Below are 16,403 nucleotides of genomic sequence, written 5' to 3' on the forward strand. Positions count from 1 at the left end.
TCTGGCCTCGATGGCTGTCACCGGCCAGGAGATTGGCTGATGGCGGGTTTGAGCAAGCCAACCTTTGTTACAAATTTTACTAAACAATTTGAAGTGAAGATTTCATTCGCCCTCTACTGGCACTCACATTAGGGCGTCAGTACTGTCGTGCTCGCAGGGCTTCCTCCAGGAAATTGCCGCTGTGCTAGTTCTTCTCTGCTGCCTCGAAAATAGACCAGGTACTACCCTGTGAAATCTGGGCTGTTTATAAAGTCCTCTGGGTTTCTTTATAGTATCAGGGATATTCATAAGCGTATATTAAAAGCAGACCTATTTTGATAGTGTTTTGTTAAGAAAATGTAATTAGAACTCCCCCAAATTAGTATTTTTCCCCTCACATCTGTACTGAAGAAAAAAGATAATGGCTTAGCCTACTTGTGGTAAGCAGGGCAGCGAGCGCCCTGCTTTGGGAGAGGCGGACAAGGCCCTGGGCTGCGCAAGTGATGAGCTTTCTGTATATAAATGGTCCTGTCCACAGCGGAGTCCCTAGGGACCGGGAGGCCTTCTTTGGAAGAACCTCATAGGATGTTGTGTAACTCCCCACACTTGAGGGGAAGCCTTTCCAGGTAGCTTGAAATCTCTTTAAATCAGTCCATGTGGAAAACACCTTTTGATGTAAATGAAGAGCCCTCTGTTGCTCTCTCCCTCTAGAGCAAAGTGGTCTTTCCTGACCGTAGACCACACACTTTGAGGTCCGTGACTATAAGCATTTGAGGCCTTGGGGCCGCAAGTGTATATTAATACTTTTTGTGTGCCCAGCAGTCACGTGCAGGTGCCCACCGACCCCTGGATGAGGTGAACTAGGCCTACAGAAAGTCAGGGCCTCAAAGAACTGGTACAGCCCGTGTTTCTCTGCATCAACCCTCCCAATTAAAGATGCTCACGAAGAGTGATGTGTGGAGCTGGCAGGTCTCGTGGCCACAGGAGATGCTTGTGTGCCCTGAGCCGGCCTTGGAGGAAGGGCGAGAGGCCCAGGGCATCTTGGAAATGGTTCACATTCTGGCTTAGGAACTCTGTTCTAAGTCTGAGGATTCTTGAATTTTTTGAACCCCTCTGCAAGGTGGTGCTAGTTGTGTACCATTGTGGCCTGAAGGTTTCTATCTCCACAGACATTTGACATAACTCCCAGAAAGTTCCTTGCTTCTTAGGACAGGTCAGGACCTGTCTGGGAGGCGATGCATTACCGTGCAGAAGAGTAACAGAGGACCCGGTGCCGAAGGGCTTGTCTTAGGAAAGTACTGCTCCTTTACATTAACCAGGAAACCTCTTTTTTTTAATCTGTTGTTCACAACTCGTTTTCTTATTGACTGTATTGGACCGTCTCTTCTTGTAGAGACTGATTTTGGCCAACATGTGGCAGTTGATATTAATGCATGTTTTATGCAGAACAAGAATATGATATTAGTTGCTTTTAAGGAATTCTGGCATTGTATGTGCATTTTTGTAGAATTGTTACTGGACTTATATACTTAACTCTAATCAGGTTTCTGTAAAATTTAAATAAAACCAATTCAAAATATTGCCTTTTTAAGATTGCTTTTAGTCACATTTCAGTGTATATAACCTCCCTTGCAGGTTATAAGAAAGCGAATACAACACGAATGCTCCCTCAGCTCTTCCTGCCTGGGTCCCTGCCCCAGCAGAGGGACTGCTTCCTGCCTCTCCTGCTGTTTTCACGAGGTGGCCTGATCCGAGGTCCCACCTGCAGGACTTCTTCACCCCTGACGTTACCACACCTCTGAGAAGGGAGGGTCTATAATTCCCGCCAGGGCCTAAGAGAACAGAGAAGTGGGTGTGCGGGAGAGCGGGCCAGGAGCCCGGAGGCCGAGGGAGACAGAGCCACCTACATGGTAGCCGTCATTTCAACAGTAAACGGGCGAACAAACCGAGAAGCTGACGGAGAGGCCCATCTTTGGCCTCCGCCCAGCTCTGGCTTCCTTGCAAAGTCTTCACACGGGGCCCTCTTCACCTGTGATGAGTTAAGTTCGGGTGCATGTTGTGCTCTCGACAGCCCTGGAGCTGCCCTCTAGCCGAAAACTCAGGATTGTATAACCAGCGGTACCAGGAAAACAGCGGTTCTCCCAGCTTCCCGCAAGGACCCGAGTGGAGAGGAAGAAAACAGAGTGCATCCCAGTGATCACCCGACCTTGGCAGTGACCCAGTTTGGCTCCCGTGGAGGAGGAGTCTGTTCTGGGGAAGCCAACCCAGCAGAGGTCCCAGGAGCCAGCAAGGCTGCTGCCCAGTCCGGTCACCTTAAGCAGCTGCCAGCCGCAAGCCTTGGTCTGAGGGGCATCCAGCATCTGGCACCAGCCCAAAGGCATGCTTGTATCTCACTTGTGCCCCCGAAGCCCTGGGCCTTAGGCCTGTGTGTGCTCCATACTTAGAACCACAGAGCCGCCGGATTGGAAGGGACTGGAGAGGTCACCCAGCCTCCCCTCCTGGGGCAAGGCCCCTCCCTCAGGATCCTCACGGCAGCCGTGCTGGTCTTGGCCACCTGGCTTCCACGCCTCCCCTTTCCTGCCAGGTGACCTGGGCGGGGGGGTGTTGTTCTGTAGTCTCTCGGGACCAGGCAGGCTCAGTTTGGTTTCGGCAACCAGAAGATGAGCTGGGAAGCCGTGGGTAAGTCAGACACCCCTTTACTGGCTTCACAAGGCGCTGGGGAACCTCCGTCTGCCTTTTACACCAGGACAGAACAGAGCCGGCCATTCGCCAAAATGTTATTTACAGAAGGGTGTCGCCGTCACTCTAGGCCATGCACGTGCGTTACTGTCATTCACGCAGCTGCTGTGCCACCCCTGCCCGGAACGTGGCAGCTACTCGGGAAGAGCCCGAGTTTCTCCACCTCGGGGCCTTGGCCTCTCCCCTCTCGCAGCTGCCGGCATCAATGCTGTGAGCACTGGGGACTAGACGAGGAGGAAGCCACACTCTGGAAGGCAGAGAGGAGAGGAAAATCAGCCTTTAGCGATTCAGGCCGTAGTCTTGCCTGGAGCTTGTGTGGCGCGTAGACTTTTCCACCGCAGAGGACACCCCGGCGGCTCCGCAGGGTCCGCCTCTGAGAACCAGTGACAGGGCGCTCGCCACCCCCCAGGGCGCTCCTTCCCTAGTCGCCGCTCTCAGCGTCTTTCCTGTGGAAAAGGGCTGGACGCTTCTGGACGTCTCCCCTGGCCTTCCACCCGAATCTCTGCTCTGGGCTTCTCCCAGGGATTCCCTGGCAGGAGGCGGGCGTTCCTGGTGCCCCCCAGCCCCTGCTTTAGCTTTGCCTCAACTCCCCCCCACCTGGAGACTCCGGCCTGGGTTTTCCTCAGCATCGCTACCCCCCCCCCCCCTTGTGGGGTCCGTGCCCTGTGCTGCTCTGTGTCTTCCCGCTTCACTGCCCCGTCTCCTGGCTCCCCTCTCTTGCCTCTGCCTCAGGCCTCAAGGCTTCCGGATGCAGCTGAGCTGTGGTTGAATGAGCCAAATTGAAAACCATCTCTCCCTCTCTCCTTCTATAAAATATATTTTATTTATATATTAATGATATATTAATTTATCATAGACCCATATAGGCTATATAATCGTATATACATCTATATTTTATATAATCAAATACTATATTATGTATAGTATATATAATATTCATATTTCCTATAAAATAAATTGATTCGCTTGAGTATTGAGGCTGGGAAATCCCATGACCTGCCATCTGCAAGCTGGACACCCAGGAAGGACAGTGGGGTGGTTCCAGTCCAGGCTGGAAGGTCCAAGAGCCAGGGGAGATCAGATGAGAGCATCAGTCCAGGTCCCAGAGAAGACCGGGGTCTGAGCTCAGACAGGCACGGTGAGTTCTCCCTCGGCTTTTTTGTTCCATTCACGCCCTCAGCAGCTTTACTAATGCCCAGGGCACTGGGCCATCTGCTTTCCTCAGGCTGCAGATACGCATGTTAATCTCCCTCAGAAACACTCTGGCAGACACACCAGGGATCGTGTTTAACCAAATTTCTGGGCATTCCATGACCCGGTCAGGTTGCCACAGAAAATTACCCATCACAACCAACCCAGTTATTGGTCCTGTTCCACCCTAGCTGCGCTTGTGGACTAAGGGCAGCCGCCTCGGGTCTGGAGGGGGCAGCCACCGCTGCTCTCACATTCTCTCGGGCTCCAGGTGCCACTCAGATGGCTTCCGATGTCAGAGGCCAGCTGAGGCCCAGGGCGGTGGGGTGACCGTGTGGGCGTCACGGCACCCTGTCTGCTCCCTCAGGAGGCGGGCAGCAGCTGGAAGGCCTGGCACTGGGAATGAAACAGCGGCCCCTGTGGTTGGCAGGGCTGAGAGCCAGGACGCACCTTCCCCGCGGGCGTCTTCACACAGCTGCTGACTCAGCCGCAGGTCCCCCCAGCTTTAGCTCTCGGCCCACTTTGGGGTCAGCTGCTGCTGACTGAGGCTCTCCAGCTCCTTCTCCTGCCTGGCCTCCCCCCACACCCCCTGGATGGAGAGACGCGGTGGTGTGGCTAAGATCCAAACTGTGACTGCCCTTTGTAAGGCACTTAGCCCTGTCATCCAGGATACATTTGTGAGTTGGTTTGCTTGGTACATGTGCCCCCCACTAAGGTTTCAAACGGGGAGCCCTTCAGGGGACAAGGGAAAACGTCACAGTGTCAGTGGCAGGAATGGAAGCACAAGTAGCTGGAGACAGTCCCCAGGACGACAGCCAGGCCTAGATCTGAGAGGACCACAGAGAGGCTAAGCCAAGGCCTCAGGGTATGTATGAAAGGAGTGACAGGGTGACAGTCACAAGGTTGAGAGTAGGACAGCCAGGTGGTGGGAGCTGCTGAGGTGCTGGGATGTGACAGAGGGAGGCCGTCACACAGGGCCCATCCTGACCCTCAGGTGTTCTCAGGAGAGGCCTGCAGGGTAGGGAGGAGGGCAGGGCCTCAGCCGAGGGGAGCGCAGGAGAGGAAGAGCCACTGGGCAGGTGGTGGCCGGGGTGGAGGAAGGGTGGGGAACAGGGAGGGGGGCGGAGGAGGGGCTGGGTCATGGAGGAATCCAGGGGCTGGACAGCTGACCACAGCACTGCAAAGAGCAAGGGCCCGGCAGCCCCAGGGGAGGGGGGTGCAAGTGGGAAGTGGGGACACTTGGGCCTCTCAGGCCACCCACACCTGGACCAACCAGAGTGCTCAGAGGTGTGGGTGGATCTGTTGGAACGTGGAGAAATGAAAAGATACTTTTAGTGCAGTCACAGAGGTGGGGAGGTCTTTGGTACACCTGATGGAAGGTTCCAGAAATGGAGTATGTTTACACAGGTGAGGGATTTCAGGGGAGTGCAAAAGGCAATGGCCACCCACAGACACAGCAGGCCTGCAGGGTGTTGAGGAAATTCTTTACTAGAGAATGGGAAGATGACGACTCTGGATGCCTTCAGAGTTAGGAGGCAAAATACAATAGTCCATAATCACAGCTCCCTCAGTGAACTGCCTTATGGCATTTAAGGAGGAGGACTCACAGCCCCAGGTGGCACCTCAGTGACAGTTCCCAGGAGGCGAGCCCCCTCTGGGACACAGCCCTTCCTACCCCAGGGTTTCTGGCCTTGGCTTCCCCTCGCTCTCTCCCAAGCTCAGCCATCATCCAGCAGTGGTGGATGCCAGCCTTGTATCTCCCAATTTAGAGACAAGTGACCCTGGTCCCCAAGCCCAAGGGTCAGCATGATATGAGCTCACTCTGGGAGGGCTTTGGAGGAGGGTGTCTTCCCCCTGATGTCTGAGTCTGTGGGGTGATCCCCGGGGTTTTTAGAGACCAAATAAAAAAGGGACCATAGGCAAGAGATATGCAGACAAGGGATGTGTCTGTGGGTCATTGAAGTCAAGGCCAAGGTGAGGCCCATGATCCCAATGTGATTGTCAGTGTCAAGTGTAAAGCATGTTTGGAGTGGGGACAGTTAGTACAGGCTTAGGGAAAACACCCTCCCATCCTGAATAAGGAAGCAGGTGGAGGCAGGAGACCGGGAGGGTCTGGGGAGCCTGAGGGTCCCTTCCGGGGAAGCATCCTGTTACGGTCAATTGTACAAATGACTAAATGTGGTTCTGTACATCAGAGGTGGTAAATTCTGGTAACGAAGGACTGGGACCTTCACAGGTGTCCCCTAGAGGATTCTAAGATAACCTCCTCCTACTGCTGAATGACTTCCGAGGCCTGGAAGAAGTAGCTGTGATGTGGAAGTCTTTTAAGAGCACGTTATGCTGAGCTGGCCTCCTCTTTCGTGGAAGCAGGGTGGGTGGTAAACTCCTCCCCCCCCCCCCCCACCGCCCCGGCCGGGGTGCACCTGAGCATGCGCCCCCACCTGGCTTCTCTCTCCCACCAAACTGCTCTTGCCAACCTCACTCACCTTCTCCTTGGGGCTGGCCCAAAGCATCTTTTGGGTCTGACTTTGCAAAATCTCTGTGCAGCAGCCACTGAGTTAACTTCTGGGGAGGGGTGGAATTGATCCTTCATCTCTTAACCTTTAACTTCAAAAAGGAATACACGCCTGTAACTTAAACATTCAGCCATTACAGAAAGTATGCGATTAAGTCCCCCCGCCCTGATTACCACGCCCTGCTCCAGACACAGCCCTGAAGACATCCTCATAGGTCTTTGCAGACATTCTGATGAATATACAAGTTTATTATGTAGCTCCTTCTTCTCGTCTTCTCCGTTTTGTATTTCATTTCCTTTACTTTTTCTTTTTTGAACAGCCCCTACCTGGCTTTCTGAGTACCACACTGGTTTTCTCTCCACCGGGTAGGCTGTCTTTGGCCAGCAATTCCCTCAAGTTGACCTGTAAAGTGCAGAGCTGCTCGAAGTTCATTCCTGGGCCCTCTTTTCATCTTTAAACTTTCCTCCTAAGTTACATGGAATTACCAAGTGAACATGACCAACATTAAGCTCCTGTCTTTCCCCTGGATCTGACCCCTGCCCTCTCCCGCGCCCCAGCAACCACCACGTCCTGTAGGTATTACGCCCTAACTGTATTCAGAATTGCTTCTCTCTTCTCTGCTAGCTATTCGAGCTCTCCCTGGCTGCGCCAGGCCCCTGCCTGGTTTCCTCATGCGCTCTCCTCCTCTTCAGTCCAGTGACATGGAACATGCACATCTGCCTACATTTACGCCTCTGGAGCAGCTTCCTGTTGGGATCCACCCACCTCCCAGCTCACATTGGTTTCCCCAGGGCTTAGGCCTTCCTGTCTCAGGGTCTGCCTCATCCTGGAAGCCCTTCCGGGAAACTCACTCCTCCACGGCCCCCAACTCTTCCTTCACCTACTTGGAAGCCTTCCCAATTCCAGGACCCATTAGCCCCCCCACCCCAGTCTTACCTCTGTATATTCAATGTCTTTTCTCCCTTGAGACCCTCAAATTCTTATGGGTAGTACTGTGACTGTCTTGTTCATTACCCCTAGCAGGGTCTGGCAGCTAGAAGCTTACTTAATCGGGAGTTCTCTTGCGGTGCAGCAGGTTAAGGGTCTGGTATGGCCGCTGCAGCAGCTCAAGTCATTGCTACGGCACAAGTCCAGTCCCTAGCTAAGGAACTTCCATGTGCCATGGGAGCGGCCAAAAAAAAAAAAAAAATTGCTTATTGGATGAATGTTTGAACAAATGAATGTCACCCCTGTGATTCACAGAGAATTAAATAGTATCTACTCCATTGATTACAGGAATAAAGTAATATACTGCTCTGCACTGGATCCAGCATGTTTCTCCTCCCATTCAGTCCTGGGCCAAATCAAGCCAGCCAGCCCCAAGGCCACAGTCAACCTCGATGGCTATATGCACTGTTCTACCTCTCTAGCTACGTTTAAGTTTCTGAGAATAGGTATCCTATCTGCTTTGTCTGCTGCTCCATATTCCCAAACTGTGGGAAGAGTGGACTCAGGAAATATTCCTTAATGCACCAAAGAGAGCTAAGGCCTAAAGGGTCTGGGGAAGCTGGCCCAGACTCATTGTTCCAGAGGAATCTCTAAGAACAGAAGTGCAAGTTGACGTATTCACTTTCTCCTGTTTTAGATTTTTAAGAAGTTCATCACCAGAAAACCGAGGCTTTATCTTGACACTCTGCAGTTGAACCTAAGATGGTCACAAAATGTAAGAGAATTGCCATAGTGAGGCATAAAGGGTGAAATGCTAGGATGGAACTCTTTTTGTTTGTTTTGTTTTTGTCTTTTTTGCCTTTTCTAGGGCCTCTCCCGCAGCATATGGAGGTTCCCAGGCTTGGAGTCGAATTGGAACTGTTGCTGCCAGCCTAACCAGAGCCATAGCAATGCGGGATCCGAGCTGCATCTGCAAGCTACACCACAGCTCTCAGCAACACCGGATCCTTAACCCACTGAGCAAGGCAGGGACGGAACCCGCAACCTCATGGTTCCTAGTCGGATTCGTTAACCACTGTGCCATGACGGGAACTCCTAAAGTAAAACTTTCAAATAGTGTTTGTTTTTCTAACAGTTGCACTTGCAACACATGGAAGGTCTCAGGCCAGGGGTTGAAATTGGAGCTGCAGCTAAAGCCCACACCACAGCTACACTGGATCCTTAACGTAGCAAGCAAGGATAAGGATTGAACCTGCATCCTCACAGATACAATGTCAGGTCCTTCTAACTGAGCCACAACAGGAACTCCTAAATAGTGATTTTTAAAAATGGAAATTGGAAAACTTTCTACTTTGCATGTTTTTTCAGAAAACTAGACTCTAGATCATGACTCTGTTTCCCTTTCAAATTGAAAAACATTAATGCCTCTGAATCTGAATCTAAGCCAGGTGTCTGACCTGGAGGCCCATGAATGCTGGGGTTATGTCTGGGTCTCACTGGTGACCCTGTCAGGTACTGACTCATTCCAGGCGCTGGGTCCATGTGGATGGAATGCTGAACTTCCTCTGGGAAATGCCTGTGTAAGTGACTTTTTGCTTAAATTGTAAAATACAATCTCTCAGTCATGCCTCAGTGAAATCATTAAAAATTCTGAACGTGATTCAAATGAAAACATGGTATTTCCAAGAAATCCATAACACCTAAAAACTGAAATCCTAGAGTCAGAAGTTAACCTAAAAACATCCCCTTCTACCCTAGAGGTGGTGACAAAATTCCTTCTAGAACCGAGGACTGTGTGCTACCTGCTAAAACAGACTGTATTCAACTCAGTGGGTTCTATCCAAGCCATTTATTTGAAACGCCAACTATTATGTAGGATAAAGTCAGTGTTACATGCTTATCAGTAACAGTAGAAAAATAGAACCAGTGAAAACCTTTGTACAACTGTAATGATACTCAAAAGAGAAATGTATCGTTTTACAATGCTTCACACAGACGAATTCAAGTTTGGAGGTACCTAAATAAAGATACTATATATTTCTTTAAAAAACACTATGTACAATTGAAGCGTAAACAAGTTTTACAAAGTACTGGTTATGCAGGTTGTAGAAAACACTTGCATAGGACATGAAATCAGTTTAAGAAAATTTCTGAGCCTTTAGCATTGAAGGCACTTGACTTTATACCAGTAACAGCACAACCACAAGAAATGCAGTGTTGTAGAAGATACCACCTCTCTGAAGTACAGACGTAGGACATAAACAGCAAGCAGAATTCAGGAATCTTTATCTTTCAGCCACCCCACCTAAGAGCAGATTTCTGTCCCACCTGCCCATGGAACCCAGATACAGTCACGTGCAGGTACACGATGATGCTTCCAGAGCTCATCTCATCTCTTAGAACCCACGTAAACACACAAACACAAGAGGTTATTTTCAAGACACACTTGCAAGTAATCTTTCCATAAAAACGGGCACAGCATTATAATATTCAGAATATGGACGATTGACTCTTGGTCAGAGGGTTTTCTAGAGGAAAAAAAAAAAATCAAAAGACCTACCAGTACAATTACATAACAGCTACTGCAACCTATAGGACAAAAAGTCAACATTTCATAAAATATTGTTCGTACAACAGTGTTAATGGAAAATAGCAAAATATCTTTTAGTGTTTGATGGTTAATTCTTTTAGTAAGGTTATCTATAATGAAGTTTGAAAGTAAATTCCTTAGGAGACAAAGTAAACCAGTGCAGAACGGGGAATAGCACCCATCACTGCTGCTTTATGAGTAGCTTTCAACAGTAAGTTGAAAGTCAACCAAATAACTAAAAAAAAACAAAAAAACAAAAAAACAAACATTTCCCTTTGAGTTCAGTCCTAAGATTAAGAATGTAAATAAATGCCTTAGAGTTTGCAAAACAAGTATCTTACAAGTATTTCACAAAACACATTTTCCCCTAAAATGTGGACTATGAATTATTAAAATACATATTTTGCTGAGAAGTTACTAAGAAGTGTTCATCCTTCGCCTCTAGAGACTGAGCCCTGGGGTCCTCTCTGCCCGACTGCTGATGCTGCACGTTCTGTTTTCCCTCCGTCACCACATCAATCCAAATGGACAAGTACTACCTACTGCTACTAGAATTTGAACAAGTCCAAAGAAAACCCAAGAAAGAACAATTTTTTTAAGGAAGCAAGACCAAAAGTTAGTCAAATTTTTTAAGGAAGCAAAACCGAAAGTTTCAGAGAGAGTGCAACAAAAAAAACTCAAATATAAAGAACTCATTTAAAATCCTTAAAATCTACCTGGTGACCAAAATGTCAGGAGAGCTGAGGTCTGGGGAGTGCCTAGGAAAAGCTAGAGGGGCATGTGAGAAAGGGAATGTCCGGTACACAGAAAATTCAAACAACTATTTTTTCAAGAATAAAGTTCGCCTTTCATGCTGTTATCTTTTTTCTTTAGGAGTCACAGGTGCCTAACTTATAATTATTCATCAAAATCACAAAAGTAAAACAAAAATATAAGAAAAAGACCACAGCATCTTGAAGAAACGTGGGTCTTCTCCTTCCGCTCCAGGATCTAACTGGAATTCTCTAGCCTCAACATGGCGGGCACCAAAGGCGGCGATTGTCTAACGGCCTGATTGTCTGTGGCCTCAAGAGGAGATCTGGTACGCTGAGATTTGGTTCTCCGTGAAATTTCTATACGAAGTAAAATGTGAGGTCCTGTGGCCTAAATTTTATAGTATACATTTTTTTTTTTTCTGAGAGCAATCTTACTCATAGACTTCACATTTTATCCTAGTACAGCACTCAAAGATTTTAATGCTTAGTAAGCACTGAAAAAGACTGAACAGATGGGTTCAAAAGCCAGAGGCACACAGCTATTCAACCTACCCTACTGACCATACTTTACAAGATACATTAAAAGTCCACTAGCACCTATCCTAACACAAAAACCACATCTGTTTACCTTCTGCAGGTCACAGCAGTCCACAATCCCATAGCACGTTTCTCTCTATACATATAGTTTAGCCAGGTACGCTACTAAATTATTAAAAGTAAACTTCATAAATTAAATAAAATTATGAACAGTGGCCACTTCTTTTATATTTTAGGGCTATGATAGTTAATAAATTTTTAGAAAACTGCATGTGTGGCATCAATAGCTCTTGCCTAATTTAAAAAAAAAAAAAGGTGGGAGATGAGAAAGATTTCCCCTCACCAATTAGCTCTACTCACTCTTATTTGCAGACCAGCACAGCACAGTCTGAATTCAGAAGTGAAATTTAAAACTAAATCATGTCAACACATATAAAATACACTTTAAGTAATATGATGGAATTAACACTTTTTGTTTATGAAGAGAAACAGACTGAGATTGGTTTCAAAAGACATTGTCATCTATTACAAAGAGTCAAACCTCCTAAAAATGAGAACAGAGTCCTATGTTTTTCATCTTTAAAAAAAGGAGCCTCAAAGGCGGTGATGCGTAGCCGACCTCACAGCAGCCTGGTGTTGACTCTGGGAGGCCTGGAGCTGGTGTGCAGCTTGGCCGACCTCGAGGGCTGCACAGGCAGCAGCTAACTAGCCAAGCAGCAGAGCGGGTGGCAGCGGTTTGCCGGTGTAGACAGATAAACTGATGTGTTCCCCTCTTGAGACTATCTACTGTTAGGATTTTTTTAAATGTCAGATTATTCCTGAGTGTATATCCACAGGGTAAATTAGGAAAAGATTGTAACGGGAGAAATCAGAGTTGTTGACACCCAATAGAAACCTATTTACTTAAAAGTGCATGTAATTCATTTATATGGTAGCTTGTAAAGGCTCCCTAGCCCTGCATAGTTTTAGAGTGAGTGTGAGTGATTCATAGTCTTATATATATATTTATACATACACAGAAAAGAGGCTCCCAAACATCCTTCATGTGGGGGACGGTTCAGAGAGTCTCTTTCCTTCTAAGTGCTACGGCTGTATGTGTATGTGTAAAAATACAAAGTGAATGCTCGATAATGTTGAAGTGATTTAAAAACTCAAATACTAATATATTTACATTGAAGAGTAAGAAAAAAACAGTCCTTAGCTCACACATTGCCCTTCCAAGGGAGAGGATCTTAAAAGATCCCATGTGCTCAGTGGTTCAGTAAAATCCCAAACCAGCATCCCCAGTGGAGTTCAAGTAGGACATGTAGTGTTTCACTGAAAGAAAAAAAAAAAAAGTCTTTTTCTTTTTTGGTGACAAAGCATTATGCATTATACAACAATTTTTTTAAAGAACACCAAAATTCAGACACACTTTGAAAAACACTTAAAAGAGAATATATGCTCATAAACAACAAATGACATCCGTAAGACTGAAGCCCTTTTGCTTTTTTTTTTTCCCCCCACAGACAGCAAGACGACTGAAGGCAGCAAGCAGTCACATCCCCCCTCAGCTGGAGAGTCGACGATGTGCAGAGCCAGGGATCCTGATCCCGTAGTGCAAGCTTAAGATACTTCGCTGTTTCCACTGCTTTAGGATTCCAAGGAGGCTGCTCTCTTCAGAACCTCAACTAGTGAAACTCTAATCCACATTACCAGAATTTGCAGGGATTCTAACAGCGTCTGCACTGTGAACAAAGCAATAGCTTTAGCCTGGACACAAAAGGTTTTCTCCTTCCTGTTCTTTCTTGAACCAGGAAACTTCAGGATCCTGATTGGACCCCCACTGGAGGAATGAAGACCAGCTCCCAAGACTTATTTAAAAAGTATGACATCAGATTTATGGAGACTGAGCAGGAAGATTTCTGAACTAAAACAATTACTGAAAAGAGAGGAGCATTTTGATGTGCTGTTCTTTGGAATTTCTATAATTAAAAAATAAACACAGAACTATTTCATAAGAAAATACATCTTAGTGTGCAATCCAATGCACGTGGAAATTGGTAGATGAAAGGTAAAATGCAAAAAGTATGAAAATACAGTCCTTTAAATGTGGCAATAAAGTTTAACATACTGATATAAAACCAATACAGATAAAATAAAGGTACAAGTGCAAAAAAATTCCATCATGTGTAAAGAGAAAAAAAAGTGCCAGCTTGCTTGCTCTTAAAAATGCTTCCCCATACAACTGTTCAAACACAAAATAGACAGATGCAGCATTCAAAATAACCCTCTTAGCATGCCATGTCTAATAAACATGTATATACAAAAACTAGAATCAAATAATGTGAAACTGAGTTATCAGCTGGCATCAATAAACTGGTCTCTAAGTTGTTGGGTTACATCAAAAAATGGGATGCTTCACATCTCAGGCACAGACGACTTGGAGGTTGCTCTCAGAGGGCAGACTTTTTGTAGAGGAAGTCTGGCTTGCTCGGTGACCTCCTTCCTCTGCTTATTGAATCTTCCCTTTCCAAATCTGTATTTCGCTGAGCTCCATGGCCCAGGGACTCACTGTCTGCTAGTCTTCTACCAGATCTCTCTTCTGGAGCTTCAGAGCTACATGCAGAATGTGAAGGTCTGTTAGGGGTCAGCCCAAAGGTCAAGTCAGTTTCCACTGCTGTTCGTCCCCTGACATGGGCTGGACCATTGCCGGCATTTTCTGGGGCTGCCAAAGCAAAGTCTGAACGCTGTGGAGGCTGCTCAACGACATCGAGGTGTATTGGCTCATTCTTTTGTTTGTGTAGATGCCCGTCAGGGGAAAGTGGATATTCTCTCCTAGCTTCTTCCTGCTTTTTAGGAGAGGTCTGGCCAGGTAGGTAGGCTGACTTTAAGCCACTTGGTGATGCCTTATTGTGGCTATACAAATCAGGACCAAAATATCCACCTTGAGAAGGGGAAGGGGTGCATCTGCCAGGAGCAGGAGTAGACGGTCTGCAAGCAGCATTTGAGAAGTCATAGAAATCTGGATATTCCTGCTGATTTTCTTGAGCATCTGTTTTTTGCTCTAGGGTATGTTTCTTTCGAGATGTGTGTGTATGCCTCTGTGGAATACACGAGAGATGCTGGGGAGGCCCTGGTCCTACTTCAGAAACTGATTGGCTTAATTCTGTATCTACAGCAAGTTCTGGGAGCCTCCTGTCCTTCAGTGACAGTGTGGACACACCCATGGCAATATCTGGCATTAGATCATTTAGCACAGGCTGTGTACACTGCAAATAGAAATGAAACAGGGGTAGAGTTAAAAGCAAAAGGCCCACAAGTCCCTAATTTTTTTTTGTCTTTTTTTAGGGCCGCACCCGTGGCATATGGAGGTTCCCAGGCTAGGGGTCTGATCGGAGGTGCAGCTGCCGGACTACACCACAGCCACAGCAACACGGGATCCGAGCCATGTCTGCGACCTACACCACAGCTCACAGCAACGCCAGATCCTTAACCCACAGAACGAGGCCAGGGATTGAACCCGCAACCTCTTGGTTCCTAGTTGGATTTGTTAACCACTGAGCCATGACAGGAACTCCCAAGTCCCTCTTTTAAAAATGATGTTCACTGATTTTGCTTCTTCATTATAAAAATAACACATACTTATTTTTAAACATGATAAAAATATAGAAAACTATAAGGCAACCCCCCCACAAAAGCCTAACTTTCCTGACTGAGTAACCACTGTTTTTAGCATCCTGAGGGTAGCTCTCTTACCTTTGATATGTTGTACACATACTACTTTTCATAAAACTTAGTGTATAAATAATGCTGCCACTTTTCTTTGAGATTGCTATTTAAATTACTGCATACTGTTCCAGTGTCTTTTTTGGGGTGGGGGGCGTAGCATACAGTGGCTTGATGTCGGATATCAGTTCCTAGATCAGGGACCGAACCCAAGCTGCAGTGGGGAAAGCACCGAGTCCTAACCACTGGACCACTGGGAAACTCCCCTACTCCACTGTATTGATGAAGAATGCCTTCTTTTTAATAAAAATTTTTTTTCAGCCATACCCAAAGCATGTGAACGTTCCCACGCCAAGGTCTGAACCCAGCCCACAGCACCAGATCTTTAACCTACTGTACCACAAGAGAACTCTGTGATGCATGACTTCTTAACCATTCTTCCAATTTTTCATTACTATAATCAACACTGTAATGAAAGGTGGGAGGGATGGCCTAGGGGTTTGGGACTGGCACATACACACTATTGTATATGAAATGGATAGTCAATGGGGACCTGCCATATAGCCCAGAGAACTCTACCCAATATTCGGTAATAATGTACATGGGAAAATAATCTGGAAAAAAAAGGGGATACATATATGGTATAGATGTATATAACGGAAACCAGAAATTATCACAACATTGTAAATCAACTACAATTCAGTAAAGCTTAAAAAAGAGTGTAATGAACATACAGATAAATTACCTCTGAAGGGACATTTATTTATTTATTTACATCCTTTTCAGGGTTGCACCTGCAGCATAAGGAAGTTCCCAGGTTAGGGGATGAATTGGAGCTGCAGCTGCCCAACCTATACCACAGCTCACAGCAAAGCAAGTTCCTTAACCCACTGAACGAGGCCAGGGTTTGAATCCACATCCTCATGGACACTAATCGGGTTTGTAACCTGCTAAGCCACAACAGGAACTCTGAGTTTTACTTAATATATAAAGTAGTAGAACTTCTATAGCTGTAGAACTGAGGGCCAGGCCAATAAGATGGGAATTTGGTTTATCTAACACTATCAACCTCTGTTGTTTCATCTTTTGGGGGGGGTTTGAGGGGGACAGCAGGGCAAGTTGGCAGAAGGATATAAGGTGAGGCAGGATCAGAATTCAACCCAAGGTATATACTAGTCCACAGATTCCATCTTTTAATGAAGATTCCTGACCTAATATATATATCTTTTGTTTTTCTCTATTTTTTTCTTTTGACAGCTGCATCTGTGTCATATGGAAGTTCCCTGGCCAGGGGTTGAATCAGAGTTGCAGCTGAGGCCTACACCACAGCCACGGCAACACCAGATCCTTAATCCATGGAGTGAGGCCATGGATCAAACACATATCCTCACAGAGACAGCGTCAAGTCCTTAACCTGCTGATTCACAATAGGAATGTTTTTCTCATACTGACTGCACTGAT

General features: G+C 46.7%; 1 protein-coding gene across 1 annotated transcript in view; it reads right to left on the reverse strand.

Annotated features, from left to right (window-relative positions):
• Positions 1-9,186: 9,186 nt before the first annotated feature.
• Positions 9,187-16,403, reverse strand: part of BTBD7 (BTB domain containing 7) — a 58,832-nt gene continuing 51,615 nt past the window's right edge. The window contains exon 10 of the mRNA XM_047794682.1: positions 9,187-14,485. Coding sequence (XP_047650638.1) covers positions 13,670-14,485 — 816 coding nt within the window. The 3' untranslated portion in view covers positions 9,187-13,669. The remainder of the gene's footprint in view (positions 14,486-16,403) is intronic.

Source organism: Phacochoerus africanus, chromosome 9, assembly GCF_016906955.1.
Source record: "Phacochoerus africanus isolate WHEZ1 chromosome 9, ROS_Pafr_v1, whole genome shotgun sequence".
Lineage (NCBI taxonomy): Eukaryota > Metazoa > Chordata > Mammalia > Artiodactyla > Suidae > Phacochoerus > Phacochoerus africanus.